Source organism: Eptesicus fuscus, chromosome 21, assembly GCF_027574615.1.
Source record: "Eptesicus fuscus isolate TK198812 chromosome 21, DD_ASM_mEF_20220401, whole genome shotgun sequence".
NCBI classification, from domain to species: domain Eukaryota; kingdom Metazoa; phylum Chordata; class Mammalia; order Chiroptera; family Vespertilionidae; genus Eptesicus; species Eptesicus fuscus.
This window is the reverse complement of record NC_072493.1, coordinates 9,015,639-9,034,208: the sequence shown is the minus strand read 5'-3', so window position 1 is coordinate 9,034,208 and position 18,570 is coordinate 9,015,639. Positions and strand designations below refer to the sequence as shown.

General features: G+C 38.3%; 1 protein-coding gene across 1 annotated transcript in view; it reads left to right on the top strand.

Annotated features, from left to right (window-relative positions):
* PHLPP2 (PH domain and leucine rich repeat protein phosphatase 2) overlaps positions 1-18,570 on the top strand; it is a 72,730-nt gene that overhangs the window by 39,696 nt on the left and 14,464 nt on the right. The window contains exons 5-12 of the mRNA XM_054710326.1: positions 5,101-5,226; positions 6,519-6,673; positions 9,108-9,254; positions 9,649-9,879; positions 11,783-11,985; positions 14,546-14,606; positions 15,821-15,916; positions 17,512-17,667. Of these exons, the coding sequence (XP_054566301.1) occupies positions 5,101-5,226; positions 6,519-6,673; positions 9,108-9,254; positions 9,649-9,879; positions 11,783-11,985; positions 14,546-14,606; positions 15,821-15,916; positions 17,512-17,667 (1,175 nt within the window). The remainder of the gene's footprint in view (positions 1-5,100; positions 5,227-6,518; positions 6,674-9,107; positions 9,255-9,648; positions 9,880-11,782; positions 11,986-14,545; positions 14,607-15,820; positions 15,917-17,511; positions 17,668-18,570) is intronic.

Sequence of the window (18,570 nt, the reverse complement as noted above, 5' to 3'; positions counted from 1 at the left end):
ATATATTATAAAAAATGTTTTAAACTTTTACATTTTAATTATGAAATTAAACTACTAGAGTGCAAACTACCCTGAACAATATTCAGGATGTGGTGGTATGTTCCATAACAAAGTGTGATGCAATCTTGGGATAAGAGGACAGAAACAGCCCTAACCGGTTTGGTTCAGTGGATAGAGCATCGCCCTGCAGACTGAAGGGTCCTAGGTTCGATTCCAGTCAAGGGCATGTACCTTGGTTGCTGGCACATCCCCAGTAGGGCATGTGCAGGAGGCAGCTGATCAATGTTTCTCTCTCCTCGATGTTTCTAACTCTCTATCCCTCTCTCTTCCTCTCTATAAAAATCAATAAAATATATTAATAAAAAAAAAAGAGGACAGAAACACCAAGTAGCTTTCATCGTTACTAGAAAAATTAAGTATGCACTTAAAAATTTTAAGGATGAATACTAAAAGTAGAGGGGGAAAAGAGAATATAAAATATCTGTAATGTTAAAAGAAGACAGGGAAAGAGTTGGAAAAAAAAGCAAAATAAATTGCATGGTAAGTTATCACAAGTTGTAATAGAAAAAAATCCCAATATATCAGTAATCACAATAATTGCAAATACTAGATTGTTGTTATTTAAATCTTACTACTTGCTATTTAAAAGAGACACCTAAAACTTAGAAGGTTGAACATGAAATGATGTAAAAATTACACAAGTCAAATAGCAACCAAAATAAAGTTGCTATGGTTATAGTAACATATAAAACATTTACATGAATATCTATATATAACAAAGGACTTGTATCCAGAATATATAAAGAACTTGAACATCACAGTAATAGACAAGTAACCTAGTAAAAAAACAGAGCTAAGATTTAAACAGACCCTTTACAAAAAAGGAAAAACTGATGGCAGATAAACACATGAAAAGATTCTCATCATCATTAGTTATTAGAGAAATGCTGATTAAAATCACAGTTAGATACTAACTAGAATGACTAAAATAAAAAGACTGATGAATACCTAGTTTAGCAAAGATGGGGAGCAACTGGGACACATACGTCATTGGTTGGAATGCAGTCACTTTGGAAACCCTTTTTTTTAGTTATTTGTTTCTTAGAAAGTTAAACACATGCTTATTAGATGACCCGCCAGTTCTTCTAGGTATTGGGAAATGAACATATATCTTTATAAAGACTAAGTGAATAATTGCTCGAAACTACAAGCCGCCCCAAATATTCATTGACTGTTGAATGAACATTTTGTATATCCATACGGTGGAATACTACTAAGCAATAAAAAGGAATGAACTACAGATACATATAAGAACAAAGATGAATCTCAAAAGCATTAATCTCAGTGAAAGAGGCCAGGTATAAAAAATTCTTTTTACTGTATGATGCCATTTGTATAATTCTAAAAAAAGACAAGAAAATAATAATGATAGGAAACAAATGACTGGTTATCAGGTTATGGAGGGGAGGGGATTGACTGCAAAAGGGCACAGGGGAAATTTGGGGGGTGATGGGGTTATACAACTATATTCATTTTTAAGAACTTACCAAATTGTTCACTTGGAACCAGTGAATTTTTAAAAAAATCTACAAATTTTATGTAAGTTGTGCCTCAATAAAACTTACCTCCCAAAAAAGACTAATGCAGAATCGTTACAGGGAAAAGGAGGGTCACTACAAATTGATGAGAGCAATATTTCACAATGAATATTTAATAATTCTGAAGTTGCACATTTTACAATGTAGTCTGAACATATATAATGCAAAAATTAACAATTACCCAGAGGAGTTGAGAAGTTAACTTTTTTTGTGTGTGTGAATCCTCACTTAAGGATTTTTTTCCCATTGCCTTTTTTTAAAGAGAGTGAGAGTCCTAGCTGGTTTGGCTCAGTGGATAGAGTGTTGGCCTGCGGACTGAAGGGTCCCAGGTTCGATTCCAGTCAAGGGCACATGCCCAGGTTGCGGGCTCGATCCCCAGTGGGGGACGTGCAGGAGGCAGCTGATCAGTGATTCTCATCATTGATGTTTCTGTCTCTCCCTTCCTCTCTGAAATTAATAAAAATACATTTAAAAAGAAAAAGAAAAAAGAGAGTGGAGGAGGGGTGTGAGAGAGAAACATCAGTGTGAGAGAGACACTTTGATTAGTTGCTTCCTGCATTCGACCCAATGGGCCGGGTATCAAACCTGCAACCCAGAGACGTGCCCTTGACCAGGAATTGAACCCACAACCCTTCCATGTGTGAGCTGTCCTTTAACCACTCAAGACACACAGGCCAGGGCTGACAAATTAACTTCTAGTGGGGGATTTACAAACCTCAATATTAGACATTGTATGACTATATTTTTCTGTGTCAACATCCCATACTGAATATTTAAAAGGGAAAATTATTGTAAAACAATCAATATTTGTTCTTCATTTCAATAATATTCTTTATTTTGACACAAACTCAGTCAACTGCAGTGTTCTATTACTAAGAAAAATGTTCATGTTGTGAGCATCACAATAGTTATAAATATTATTTAATTTTATTGGATCTTTTTAATATGGTTCTTTTTTGCTGAAACTATTTTATATTTCTGCCACTTGATTCAGTCTTTACTTGGCACCAGAAACATAATGATTTATGAGTATCACTCGGAAATTTCCAGCCAACTTACTAAGATTTGGTAGCTATGATATACCAAAGCTAGATGTCAGACAAAGGTGTAAATATAGTTATTATAAAAAGACTCCATCATCAAAGCTATATAGGTTGGGCTTTTGGATTTGGAAATTTTTCTTTGAAGAAAGCTGTTATGCTGTGAATCCCTACTGCCATCCCAAATAGGATCGGGGAGGTTTGCTTCTTTCCTCAAGTTTGGTGAAAGAGGTTTCAGCAGGACTCAAGAGAGCTTGATACAGGTCTCCTTCAGTAAAGGGGGCATAATGGACTGGTGTCCTGACTTGTGACCAGGAAGTCTTGAGGATAAGAGATAGGCTTCCTAACTGCTTTGGTGATAGCGCATGCATTGTGATCATTGTGTACTCCTTGGGTTTGTCAGTTTGTGACTCAGATGGGTTGAGAGAGAGAGCGAGCGTCATTGGTTGAATGGGTGGATTCTCTTAGAACATGTCCAATAGGGAGGGCCACCTGCAGGGGCAAACAGGCTTTACCAGAGGACAGGCAATGGACCACCAGAATCCTTTGGGTCTGAGGAGGGAGTGGTCAGTTGCTGGAATAGCATTCATTAGCCAGGTCAAGGGATCTGAGAGAAGCCATCATTGGTTGGGTTGAGGTTGGTGGGGATAATCCAAAGAACCCTCAGAAGGACCCATTGAAATCGGCTTTTAAATTCCCTTTAAGATCTGCTGGGCCCAGAGACTGTGGAGTCAGGTTATGACTGCTAGCCTAGTCAGAACCTTTGGCTTTTAGTTTCCCTGTCCTTCCTCCCTTTCCACTTCAACCCTGGAGGGAGTCAGAAATGGCATCTAGCCCAGCACTTAGTAAGTAAGGGAGGAGGTGAGTCCACAAAGCAGGCCAGGGCACCCCTTGCAGGCAGGCAGCTACCTCCAGTGTGCCCAGGTGTTGGGAAAAGGGTTGGGGCAGTCTAACATCTGAAGTGGAATCTTTGCCTCTTATCATGTGCTTGTACTTGCTGTTGCTGCTTCTCCCTCAGGTTTCCTCGCCTTGCTCCTTACCCCCCTTAGAATCATTCTTCACAGGTTATTTCCTCAGTGAGTCCTTCCTTGACTTCCTACTCATCATTCAGACCACCCACCCTGTTCCCCTCCAGCCCTTACCCTGCTCTGTTTTTCTTCATATGACTCATTATATATCATGTCATGCTGTATCATGTCACAGTTTTGGTGTTAGAGTGTTTGTTCCCTTTCAAATATAAACTCCATTGAGAGTAGAGAGGGGCTTTGTTGTTTTCCCCCTGTTGTGTCTCCAGCACTCAGAATAACAGAATGTGTTTATTCAACAAATACTTAATTATCAAATTCAGACTATTTTGTGATTTAAAGAATCATAAATAAATTTACTCATAATTATGCACTGAGTTCTACTCTTTCAACATACTTGTTAAATATCCTTTTGCTTTTTATAAACAATTTTATTGAGATATAATTAACATACCATGTGTATGTGTGTGTGTGTGTATTATATATGAATCAACCAATAAAAGCATAACTAAGTGGAACAAATTGATGTCTCTGTCTCTCTCAGATCAATAAATTAAAGTGTACAATTAAATTAAAAATTAAAGTGTACAATTTAATGTCTTTTAATGTACTTGAAGAGTCATACAACCATTATCACAATCAATTTTAGAATATTTTCATGACTTAGAAAAGGAAATCAACCCTCCTTAGCCATAATTTCCCAGCCCTAGTCACCTACTAATCTCCTTTCTGTTTCTACTGATATGCTGATTCTGGACACTTCAGATAAATGGAATCATACCATGTATGGTTCTTTGTGACTGGTTTCTTTTACTTAGTATAATGTTTTCAAGGTTTATACATGTTGTAGTGTATATCAGTATTTTATTCCTGTTTATTGCTGAATAATATTTCACTACGGCTATACCACATTTTTACACATTTACCTATAAATGGACATTTAGGTTGTTTACACTTTTATGAATAATGCTGCTATAATTTATGTATAAGTTTTTGTATGGATGTATGTTTTCAGTTCTCTTGGGTCTATACTTAGATGTGGAATTGCTGGGTTATATACTTTATGTTTAATCTTTTGAGGAATTACCAGATTGTTTCCTAAAGTAGTTGAACCATTTTATATTCTCACCAGCAGTGTATGATGGTTCCAATATCTCCACAACCTTGCTGTATTTGTTATGCAACACTTATTACCTGTCTTTTTTATTTTAGCCATCCTAGTGGATGTGACGTTTTGATTTGTATTTATCTAATAACTAATGACATTGACATCATTTCATGTGTTTATTGGCCATTTCTCTATAGTTTTTAGAGAAATGTCTATTCAGATCCTTTGCCTATTTTAAAAAATTGAGTTATTATCTTGTTATTGTCCTTTGCTTGTTGGCTAGGATTTTTTAAAAATGGATTCTGGTTTTCTTTCCTGTTCTTCTTCAGGTAGAAGAAGTGAAGCGAAGGCAGTACTCCCTTGCATTCAGCTCAGCTGGAGCCCAGGCTCAGACCTATCATGTCAGCTTTGAGACTTTGGCTGAGTACCAGAGATGGCAGCGGCAAGCATCCAAGGTGATAAGATGTCAGATGTCATGATGTGGCGATAAGAATGTAGAAGCCCGATAGAAATGTATTTTGAAACTAAACTTAATCCCAAGAGAGTGAATTATAATTCTTACACATTTTATTCTAGGCCTTTTTGAGTATATAATGAATGAAATAAAGGAATTATTGTCAGGTCTTTAACTTATTTATATTTGGATAGTACAAAATGCTTTCAAAAGTATTTTAAGGTGCATTTACCTTTTATGACATTTCTGTTTGGAGGGTAAGGCCTTGAAGGAATGAGATTCAAATGACTTTCCCTGGACCGTAGTAGTTGGTGATGGATGGAATCATTCCTTAACTGGTAGCCTAGTTTCCTTGGTCTGTTTACATTTAGCACAGCTTTGATGAACCACTTCAGATTTGAACTTATGATGGAACACGACCTCTGATCCTGCCACAAACCGTTATTCCTGTATGCTGAGGATAATTAGCTTTGCAGCATAATTTCTACTTTTTTAGCCCGTAATGACAAGTGCTCTAAAGTTGTATTGCAATTTCTAAATCCTCCTGTTTGCAGAACTTTAACACATTTTTCTTTGTGGAACTAAGTAATTGCATAAAGGGTTGTCTCAATATAATGACCTGTCATCAGAACATGAATGACTTCTCCAGTGGTATTTTGTTTGGTTTTTTTTAGACCCATTTTTCAGAACCCATGTTTTATTAGCATACTATTGTAGAAATATAAATCTCATTTTTGTTTTATTGGATTTTCTGTACTTACATTGTGTAATAAAATCTTGGTATAAATCTAGTTTCAATTTTTAGCAGCTATTGCATTCTTCTGCCCTGAGAAGTTAATATTTTTGAGCATCTTTTGAATGCTAAGCAGTGTGCTGTGTGCTTGGTTATTTGACTTTATCTTCACTAGTGCAGATGAAGAAACTGTAGTAGCACAGTCCGTGTGGCTACAGAAGGACATGTCTTTCAACATCTCACTGCCTCCCAGAGTTTTGTAGTTAGTTTGAATCATCTTAACTTCTTGCATGAAATGTTACTTTTCCACTTTTATGATTTATATTTTTAATCTTTTGCTTATAGACACTTTATAGCATGCCTTTGTGTATTCCTAGCAGCTTATGGTTTTAGGAACAGTAAATATTAACTGGTTTTTATAAATGAATAATTAGATCTCATTACCTTTTTTTCTTCTCATCTTTTTAACCCGGCCTTTTTGTGTAAATGCCGTTCCATACTGTGCTGGGCGAGAGCATTCGGTCCTCGCTCAGATGGCTCTTCTCTTTGACCTGATTCAGGTGGTGTCCCAGCGAATCAGTACTGTCGACCTCTCATGTTACAGCCTTGAGGAGGTTCCTGAGCATCTCTTCTACAGTCAAGATATCACCTACCTCAACTTGCGACATAACTTCATGCAGTTAGAAAGGCCAGGGGGCCTTGACACTCTTTACAAGTATGTGGAGAACAGGTTTTCGGACTAACTTATTAAAAATGAATCATAATCAATATTTTAGTGGTTTGACTTAGGAGTGAGTATGCCTACCATCATCTATGTATTTTCTATTTTTGAAGAGGAAGTAAAATTTTTTACACAATTTTCCCATTTTCCTTTCCCCTTTTACAAAACAGAAAATAGATGCAAAATTTCTGTTACGGAGGCAACACTGAGCTGCCATTGATCTAGATTATCTTGTTAAGTTACTGATAGTGATGTAGCCAGGGTAAATTGAGAGATTCAGTTTATGGAAGTTTTTGAATCAGAAGTATCAAACATAAATGACTTAAAGAGAATAGGCCTAATTTAAAGAATTCCACTCCCAGGTTAGGGCTTTTATTTTTTCTTTGTACGTGCTACTGCCGACTCTAGCCTTTTATTATCTATGAAACTTCCCTCTTCTAATAAGGAACTGTTTCACTCCTAAAGGACTATAGTATGACCCATATATTTTCCATCTCCTTTGTTAGAATACACTTTAAAAAATATATTTTATTGATTTTTTACAGAGAGGAAAGGAGAGGGAGAGAGAGCTAGAAATATCGATTAGCTGCCTCCTGCAAACCCGCTAATGGAGATGTGCCCGAAACCGAGGTACATGCCCTTGACCGGAATCGAACTTGGGACTCTTGAGTTTGCAGGCCGACGCTCTATCCTCTGAGCCAAACCAGTCAGGGCAAGAATACGTTTTCTATTCCCAATCTCCACTCATGTCACCTCCCTCTTCCCTTTGAAAATGGATGGCAGTGAATAAATATATGAGCATTGGTCGGCAAACTTCGGCTTGTGAGCCATGTGCGGCTCCTGAGCCGCGGTTTGCCGCTCTGTTGACTAATGAGTTTGCCGACCACTGGGATGGGGCTTAATCACAAAGAACAACAACAGCCTGTAATTATTGGAATCGAGAGTCTAGGTCAGTGGCTCGCGAGCCGCAGTTTGCCAACCACTGGTATAAGTAATTGTCTGGGCTTCTTATGGGGAGGGGAGAAATTAGAAATTAAAGCAGTCAAATTACATGGTGATTAAAAAGATAGTATACATTGAAGTGACATTTTACATACGTCCTTAGTAACTGATATTTTTAGAATAAATTACAGAAAGCTCTGATTTTTATCTTACATTTTACCAAGTTTTTCAAGTTTAAGCCTATGATTAGTAATGAGATCATTGTTTTAATAATATTGGTATTTAAAAAATAAAAACAAACTATAATTTTAAGGAAGTGGGTTTTTAGCATTTCCTTCTGAGTTGCTATGAAAATAGGGTAAATCTAGTTTGAGGGTTGGGTTAGGAATTCAGAAGTTAAGGCACCAAGGCCACAATCAGTAGTCAATGTCAGTACAATTAGAAATCAAGAATTGAGCCCTGGCCTGTTTGCTCAGTGGTTAGAGCATCAGCCCTGAAGGGTCGTTGGTTCAATTCCGGTCAAGGGCATGTACCTTGGTTGCAGGCTTGATCCCGGCCCCAGCCAGGGCACACATGAGAGGCAGCCAATTGATGTGTCTCTCACATTGATGTTTATCTCTCTGTGTTTCCCCCTCCTTTCATTCTCTCTAAAAAAATCAATGGAGAAAATATCCTGGGGTGAGGATTAACAAAACAAAAACAGAAATCAAGAGTTGAAAATTTGGAAGAGGAGTGTTAGTGTGAGGTACAAGGATTCAAATCTGGAAGCAGGCGATACAGAGCTTCCTCGTGGAGAGCACCGCCTCAGCCTTACCATCTTGCACCAGCACATAGTGAAGTATAATACTCCGAAGGAGAATGACCGTAGTGACTTCTGCAGATCCAGTTTAGGTTAATGCTGTCTCTGGCTAAGACAGTATAGAGACTTTCACTTGTACCAACAAAATAGAAGCACTAGTAATTTCTATTTCGTGTTGTATATCAGATCACATTACAGTAGAACTCCATAATATATAGTATACATGTCTTAAGCTTCATATAAGTGGCCCATTCATTTCAAGTGACTTTTGAACCAATATAATTTCAATATTAAAAAAAGTTGCTTATAAAGGGATTTGGTCTACATGTTAGCTATTCCTGTGTCTATGAGTTGATTAATTGTTGCTAGGTCTGTGTTACATATCATGTAGAAATTTAATAAAGGAAAAGATTTCAAGTATATCGGTATGACTTAATTGTTCCAACATAAGCTTGTCTTCAAGATTTTTTGCCTTTTTAAGGAAAAGAGAGGCCTCCCATCACACTAGACCTGGTTCCCTTGTAGCCTGGACTGAGCATTGGTCATCTTAGCATCTCGGCTGTGCACAATTTGGCACATAGTGAGAGCTCAGTGAATATTTGTGGAACAAATTCTGTGATGAACATTTAAATAGATTGCTTTCTCATTCAGTAGTATATATATGTAATTTGTGCTTTTGCTTTTTAGATTTTCTCATCTGAAGGGCCTGAACTTGTCCCATAATAAACTTGGGTTGTTTCCTGTATCGTTGTGTGAGATTTCTACCCTGACTGAGCTAAACCTTTCCTGTAATGGATTTCACGACCTGCCAAGTCAGATTGGCAATCTCCTAAAGTAAGTATCATGACTTTTCACTAGTTTCTTCACGTCCCTGGCAGAGTAAGTGACTGGTCTGGCATTTGGAATGAAGGTAGTACTACGTGCTCTCACAGTGAAATAAATCCTGTATTATGAGCATTCTGTCAGCAGCAGTTACTCGCCTACAGCAGTGACTAGTGTCCCTCAGTTTCAACAGCAGAGGCTCCGGCTATTTTTGATGTTGGAGGGACCATCAGTGTCAGTTATGTTTAAGCCATCTTAATAATAAGTTTCTATAGATACTTAGGACATTTTATCATTTATTGGATTCATAAAAATTAGTGACAAGAGTTAGAATCCATAATTCTAGTTCTGCCCTTTCCAATTAAAATCTTTCATAAAGTAGACTTGTTTTGCTTTCTTCCTATAGTCTTCAAACTCTCTGTCTTGATGGCAACTTTCTGACTACTTTGCCTGAAGAATTGGGAAATCTGCAACAGCTTTCCTCCCTTGGAATTTCCTTCAACAACTTCAGTCAAATTCCCGAGGTGTATGAGAAACTCACCATGTTAGACAAAGTGGTTATGGCAGGAAATCGACTGGAAGTCCTAAACCTAGGGATGCTGAACAGAATGAGCCATATCAAACACGTAGATTTAAGGTAAGGTCACTTGTTACCATATCTCCTTTAGCTGGACCTCTGATGGACCTTTAGGTTTTCTCTTTATAAAGACTTTTTTAAAACATTAGGCTTTTAAAGCTATAGTTTCAAAGATGTAACAAAGCTTCGCCTTTCAATCCATAGCAGAGATTATGAATGAGGTATAAGTGTTCCATGTGATAGAGACTTCAAATTGCCTTTGACAAAGGTTATTTAACTTACCTCCCAGCAACATTTTATAAGAATTCCGATTGCCTCACAGCCTTGTCATTGTTGGATTTTAGCAGTCTTTTTCCTTATTGCCAGTGCAGTAGATAGGAATAGTATTTCTTTGTGTTAATCAGTTTTTATGATTGAAGTTGAGCATCTTCTTAATGCTTATTGATTGGTAGTTTGTGTTTTTCTGTAAACTTGACCATTTTTCTGTTGAATCATTGGGTTTCTTCTTGATATTCATTTATTATTATTAAAATGTTAAAAGGTTTTACTAATAATTTTTAAGAGTTCTATTTATAGTTATATTTTCCTAAAGGAAGCTGTAAAAGACACATAAGAGCTGTTCTGTCATTTACACTAAGCCTTTGATATCCTTATAACGATATAGTAATAGAAAAAAATGTATTGGAATACAAGAAAATGAGAACAGGCCTGAGTGCCTTAAATAATATACTTGTATAGACAGAACCAAGAAGCCAGTTTCTCTAATTTGCCCTTGAACTATTCCATACAGATAGTGATGATTTTCCAATCCATTAATTAATGTAACGTGAATCTTAGCACCAGAGAGAACAGGCCGAGAAGGGGAGAGGGGAAGGGTGGCTGCTTCCTCTGGCTTTTGCCGAGGTCCTCCAGGCCTGCTTTGCTACTCACTGACCCAGAAGGTTATGCTCGTCTTCTGGCCCTTGGTCCTACTCCCTCGTCCCCAGCTAACTTTAGTAGGTATTGGGGTGGAAGTTAACGAACTCTGTGGGATCATGGTCTTTTTTTCCTTTCTCTTTATTTAACTTGTTATGCATTTGCCAGTCTGGATTATCTGACTTAAAATAAAGAACTTAAGGAACAGCTATCTGCAAGGTACTTAGAGCTTCACTAAGTGTCAGATATTTACTAACTATTTAGCCCTTTGCCAGTTTCTAATCTAAAACCTTGTGCTGCCTCAGTTCTAGAATCAGAAGGACTTCTCTTTTGATTGCCTTTAGTCATGTTACAGAAGCTGAACTTAGTACCTTGCAAATGAGGCAAGTAGTGAAATTCTTAAGTTGTTTAGAAAGAGGGAAAAACATCATACTGTTGTGGGGTCGAACCCTGGAGTCAAAAATAAGACCACCGGAGGCTGCTAATTGATTAAAAAAAGCAGGCAAGGATTTATTGAACTGGCCAGGACGGCCGCAAGGGCACCACACGCAGGTGGCCACCCTCACGACCGCGCTGTCCCAGGTGTAGGCAGTCCTTTTAAAGGTCTAAACCACAAGAATTTTCCTTTGTTCTAAATGCTAAATTCTAAATTCTAGACATTGGAATGCAGACTTATCTTGCGAAAGCAAATTGTACAAAAGCAGGACTGAGCAGGGTTAATAATCTCTAAAGGTAGTCAACTCCTGGAGCCACTGAGTCAGTGGGAATCCATCTCCTGTGGTTCTGGTCCACAGGCACAGGAAAATGACCTTTGTGATGTGTGTGGATTAATGTGAGTCTCCAGGTCTCAATCTGGAGCTGAGGTAACTACCCTATTGTTCAAGCAAGTAAGTGCGTGCAGGCGCCAAACTAGCAGGGTTAAAATTTAAACAGCAGTTTTTACCTAAGTATGGTTGCTACCATATTTCACATACCTCTCCTATTTTTCTTTTGATAGCACATTTGGTAGATTTTATTTCTAATGATTTCCTTATTTTTTAATATTAAGGATGAACCATTTGAAAACCATGGTAATTGAACATCTGGAGGGAAATAAATACATCACCCACATGGATTTGCGGGACAACCGACTGACTGACTTAGATCTTAGCTCCTTCTGTAGCTTGGAGCAGCTGCATTGTGAGCGGAACCAGCTGAGGGAGCTGACACTCAGTGGCTTCTCCCTTCGGACTCTCTACGCCAATTCCAACAGTGAGTTCTCTGCCCAGCTTCCGTTTTTTTCTCTTACAGCTCTCATCAGAGCTTTCTAAGAACAATGGCATCTGTGGTGGTCCTCAGCTCTCTGCTCATGCTCTCTGTAAAGTAGAATTTGAGGTTCATTGAGACCTAGCTTTGTCTTTTCAGTTTGCTATCAACACTTAAGTGGTTGTAATATGCATAAAAAGACATTACAAGATGCTTTGAGCTTCACTACGTGCCAAGTATTTACTAAATATTTAACCCTTTGCCAACTTCTAATCTAAAACCTTGTGCTGCCTCAGTTCTAGAAAGAGAAACCCCTCGTTTTGATAGTGATTTGCTCCAGGAATATTTTCCATGTAAAAGACCTCTTATTTGTTGAGGTCATTTTTTAATGGAGAGTTCATCTTTACCAAAGAGTTCATAATTACTTTTTCTGTGTTTAAGAAGGAAAGGAAAAGATGTTCAGTTTCACTAAGTGTGAGTGGAATTACAATTTAGATAATACATTTTATACTCATCAAATACAAAAAATAACGCTAAGTGCTATTGAAGATAGGGACAGGCAGCGCCTTATACACTGCCGGTCAGAGTGCGGTTGGTAAAACCGCCTTGGAGAGCAGTGTGCTGGTGTTAGAGAAGCTGAAGACACACATGGCCCTGCTTGGAATATCTCCCAGAGACACTCATGTGTAGAAAGAGATGTGGACAAGAACGCTTATCACAGCATTGTGCTTGTTATAGTGAAAAAAATAAAAAATATGACTATTAATAGGGAAACAGGGAAACTAAGCCATGACATATTTGTATAATAGAATATTGCACAGCAATGGAAATCAAGGTACTAAAGCTTTGTGTGTTAATATGGATAAATCTCAGAAGCACTTTTGAGTAAAAAAAGGAAGTGCATAATTATATGTACACTAGGATAGTTATTATCAAATTTTAAAACACACAAAAATGTTGTTTTCTTAGCTATAAATATGCCATAGCACTATGAAAGAATCCATGGGAATGATAAAAGTCATATTCAGGATGATGTTTACCTGGTATGTGCAATGTTTCAATTCTTAATTTAAAAAGAAGTATATTAGGCAGAATGTCAAAATTTGTTAAAAGCTACATGATAGGTGAAAGAGAGTGTTCATTATTTTGTTGTCTTTTCTGTATCTCTAAAATGCGTTATTAGGATAAAAGATAGTTAAGGAATTCTTTTGATGCCTTTAACCAGGTTACAGAAGCTTCAAATGATAGCTGAGATTAGGTCAGAATAGTGTCACAGCTGATGAGTGTTGTGCTGTTCATAGATATTGTGGTTTGGTAGTAAGTCTTTTGTCATGGAAATACTAATAGGACCATTTTCTATTCTTAATGTATCTAAAGATCTGAATAACTGGCTTCTTTGGAAAAGACCTTATTGACATAGATGCAGTCCTTCGTAACCAAGGTTCTGTCACAGTACTGTACTAAATGGGGCTTTTTCGAACTTAGCTATTCTGTTTACAGAATCCTTAAATTCAACAAGCTGGAAGAATTCACATCAACACTTGCACTTTTGACGCCTCAAGAGTAAAGGACTCAGCTTCGCAAAAGAAGTTATCCAAATGATCAGTTACTATAGGAAAAGGCACTCAACTTCACTTGTCATTAGGGATATGCAATTGAACCCCTGCACGCATACCAGAGTGACACTACTGCACGCATACCAGAGGGACTAGGAGGAGAGACTGAAAATACCAGTGTCAGTTGTTGCGAGTATAAACTGGTACAACCACCCTGGAAAACTGTTCAGTATATGCACCCCCTGTAGTCAGCAGTTCTCTCCTAAGCTTATACTCAACATAAATGCTTATATTGGTCCACAAAAGACATGGAAAAAACATTCATAGAAGCACTATTCGTGCTTAAGTGTCCTAACTCTAAAGTGAATAAACAAATCGTGGTACAGTCATATAAAAAGTTTCGTACTGCCAGGAGAATGAATGAACTACACCCATATGCAGTAATATGAACAGATCTCACAAGTGCAATGAGGAGTTAATGAAGCCAGATCAAAAACTTTACAGACGGTATGTAATTTATGTAAATAAGCAAAAGTAGCCTGTGGTATAGGGAGTGAGGACGGTGAGGGGAGGAGACTGGAAGGTGGATGCGAGGAAGCTCCTGGGAGCCAGTAACGGGCACTGGCTACACTAGTGTGTTCCGTGTGTAAAAATGTAGCGATCTGTACACGTAGGGTTGTTGCCCTTTTCTATATCTATGTTGTACTGTCGTTAAAAGTTAAAATATTGCCAGTGAAAATCCCATTATCAATTTAAAAAAAATTAAGTAGTTACTATTAACAAACTTCCTGGTCTGGTGTGAGTCCAGTGCAGTACATACGATCCGTCTTTAGTTGTATTTGGTCTTCAAATTGAGACCACGCCATTCATGTGCGTTACCCCGTGGCTTTTGTCTTTAGTTCATGTCAGTAGGTGCCTGTTTTCTTTCTGACGATGTCACTTTTTCCTTATTTACTCTGTTACTTTCTTCTTTAGACAACGTTACTGACACCCATTCGTTCCTCAATTAGGGCTGACAGCAGTGAATGTCTATCCAGTACCCAGTCTTCTCACGTCTCTAGAACTTTCCAGGTGAGTGTGTTTCTTGAGGGTGGTGCTTGTTTGATTCCTAATATTTAAAAGATGTATGTGGATAATTTGGTAGTTTTGAGGTACAAGAAATCTAAATACTTCTGAAGTCCTTCCCCTCCCATATGTATTACCACTCCCTTAGGCCTATATCACCTCTTGTCTGGAATTCTGTAACAGCTTCCTGATTAGTCTTCCTTTTACTAATATCATCATCTCAACCAGACCTCCATGTAGCCACAGAGTGACCCATTGTACTTACTTACTAATCCTTCAGTGACCCCCCTGTACCTGCAGGGTAAAGTCAGTCTTCTGGACATGATTTCATTTTCTCCAGCCTGTTTCTTACCACTCTCGGCTCCGTTTCCCCAAACTGCTTGTCATTATTCCCACATATGTCATGCCATTTCTTTCCTTGCCTTTGTGTTCTCACTCATGTTGTCCCCTATTTCTTAGAATGTCCTCCTCTCTTCAGGTCACTGTCCAACATTCTTCAAATTCTAACCCAGATGTCCTATTTCTTAGGGAGCTTGCCTTGATCCATTCCAGACAAAGTGCTTCCTTCGCTGAGCCATCGTAGCCGTATCAGCATTTCTCTTACAGCCCTCACTTCATTCTGCCTCATCGTCTCAATCGAACGATCAGTAGATATGTTGAGGCCTAGAGAGGCTAAGTAATATCTGAAAATAAAAATATTTTTACTAGGTGTCTGCTCAGTGCTATACTAAATATTTGCATTCACATTTTAAATGTTTTGAAGCCCCCCACTAGTTACCTTGTGCCCCTACTTCCTCACTTTTATTCATTTTGTTCATTTTCCCCAGAATTTCCTATTCTTCTTCCCCAGTTATTACCTATAGTCATCTTCAAAGGTTTGTTTAAAATGCCACTTCTTCCATTAAGTCTTTCCACATCTCTCCTTCAACCATCCCATCACATGTATGCTTTCCTACTGCTGAGAGCTTTTGTATCTTCTTTGAGCATGCAGTATAATTGACCCAGGGTTTTACACGTTTGGGTGCTTATCTCTGTCCGCCTCTCTATCAGCGACATGCATTGAGCACCTAGTGCATTCTGGAAGTGGACCAAGAATGCTTATGTATAGTGCTCCTGCCCTCAAGGGGCTCATGGGCCCGTTAACAGGTATATTACAGACTAATGAACTGAGTTCCACTCATCATCGTAAATGATGACTTGTGTTGATTTATTTTTGATAGAAACCAGCTGGAATGTGTCCCTGACTGGGCCTGTGAAGCAAAGAAGATAGAAATATTAGATGTGAGCTATAATCTTCTGACAGAGGTTCCTGTGAGGTAAGTGTGTGTTAATATATATATTATGTATGTGTATAATGATATCTGTGCGTGTATGCATGTATTAATTACTCTCCTAGATTGGGGTTACTTTGGATAGGTACTTTCATTTATTTGTTCAATAAATATTCAGTACCTGCTGAGTGCAGGGCAGTATGAAGTGCTGCGAGTGATAGAGGAGCAGCTAATGCATAGGCTGGCCTGTAAGAAACTTAGTAATAAGCAGGTAGCTGAGGGGACTTGTGCACAGCTAACTGATAAAACGTAACGGGTTGCAGGCATAGGTTGGTGCTATGATACTTGTAGTAGATACTCTTTATTGGATGAGTTATTGTGAGCTGGGCGAAGTTCTGGGAACTTTACTTTTATTTAATCCTTTGACAGCCTTGTTATATAGGTGCTGTTATCCTCATCTTGTAGACGAGAGACTAAGGCTTGGAGTGGCTCGGTAACTTGCCCAAGGTCACACTTAACTAGGAAGTAATGAGTGCTGACGTTGCAATGTTGTCATTTCTTTTTTAAAAAAAATCCTTACCCGAGGAGTGAGGATATTTTTTCCATTGATTTTTAGAGAGAGTGGAGGGGCAGGGAGAGAGAGTGAAATACCAATGTGAAAGAGACACATTGATTGATTGCTTCCCACACGTGCCCTGAACCTGCAACCCAGGTATGGCGCCCCCACCACCCTCCCACCCCCACCAGACCAGGAACCAAGCCCAAGACCCTCGGTGTGCAGGCTGACGCTCCAAGCACTGAGCCACGCCTGCAAGTGCTGAATGTTGTCATTCTCGCCTTCACTTTTCATCACTGCACTGTATAAATAAAATGTTGTAGAGATTCAGAACTTTGAATAAAATGTTTTAGAAATTCAGAACTTTGAATAATTATAAGATACAAGATGGTGGGATTTCTACATGTAGAGCGGGGAAAGAGAGAGGTGCTTGGGAGGGGGTAAATTGTATATTCACAAGCATTGAATATACCATTTACATAAGGTGTAAAATGTGTAGTTATCACCTAGTGGAGTGTTTTAAATTAAACTAGAGGCTTTTGTAGCATAGTAGGGATGAGCGCAACCTTGGAATCAGGCCTTAGTTCAAATCCTGACTGCCATTGACTACATCCAATGTGAGATCTTTGGCAAATCAGTCACTATTTCTTCTGAACCTCATAGTTAAGTGGCCTAGCACATTTTAAGCACAGAATAGTGGCTTTGTTATAATGAATTTTGTTATTAATTTATTATAGTTACCTATATTAATACTAATAGATTCACTCAATTCTTGGTGCTGTCTAGACTTAAATCTCAGTCGATTTATTCTAGAAATAATTTGTTTAGATCTGTTCGGTGCTGGTTGCTTTCATTAACTCCCCTTTTCCCAGGATGACCGTAATGACTTCCTGGTGGGTGCTGGGTAAACATATGGCCATGGCTGCTTTCTTGGCTCAGGCACTTGTCAGGGATTATACTGTCTAGAAGAGTATGTTTCTATTCATTTACTCATTTAGTTAAATAGCCAAGGGCAGACTCAGAAAGAAAGATTTAAGTGAGTTTTTTGTTTCTTTGTACTGTCCCCCTCCCTGCCCACTTCCAGAATTCTTAGTAGCCTGAGTCTTAGGAAACTGATGGTGGGACACAATCATGTGCAGAACCTCCCCGAGCTAGTGGAGCACATCCCTCTGGAGGTGCTGGATATTCAGCACAACCTGCTGCCCAGGCTGCCGGACACCCTCTTCTCCAGGGCCTTAAAGTAAGTACCGCAGACGTTATTTAAAGAGCAGAATCATTAGGCTACACAGACTGCGCTGACTTGTCATTGAGGTGACCTTTGGAACTAGATTTATAGTTTACCTCCTAGCCCAGCTATGGGTGGAGACATTTGTACTTTCTATGAAATAAAACAGGACACTGTTTTATGAGGTGGTAATCTTCGACTCTAGGGTTGAATTAACCATCAAATACGTAAGAAGTTTGGTGTTGTAAACAGTTTCAAACAGGTGGGGAAGGTCCAGGCTTTCATCTCAGAAAATGAATTCAGTTATGACCTTTAAAGAGAAATTGCAGTGCTCTCATGCCGCTTTCTTGACAATTTTCAGCTTTCTCATTAGGAGAAAAGGACATACCACTAAAGTTAATTTTGTTTTTGCTTCTAGCTTTACCAAGCTATCATTGAGTTTTATTCTTTATTTGCATCACTGTTTTACTACCTACTTTGAAAACTGCATTTAAAGGTAACACTGTTTCAGAAGGTGTTACTTGCTTTCTCATTGTAAATTAGCAATAAGTAATATGTTTTCTTACTTTAACACCCATAATCAGGTATACCTAATGTGTATGTCACCCACCATTCAATGAAGATTTGTTTTATAGCCTTCTGCAATATGGAGAAGGCAATATTATCTTCACTTTAGAAATGGAGAAAATAGAGATAAGCAGTAGTAATTTAACATAGGCTATAGCAGTGATTTTCAACTGGTGTGCTGCAAGAATGTTTAAAACATGTAATACTATTTAGTCAGGGGCACTGACCACTTTTCCCTTAGATTGTCACATAAAAGAATGACAACAGCCAACACAAGCCCTCTGGTGTGAGTGAATCAAAATTATACCTTTTTTTTTTATCAGATCAGCAAGAAATACATCTTTTTTGGTG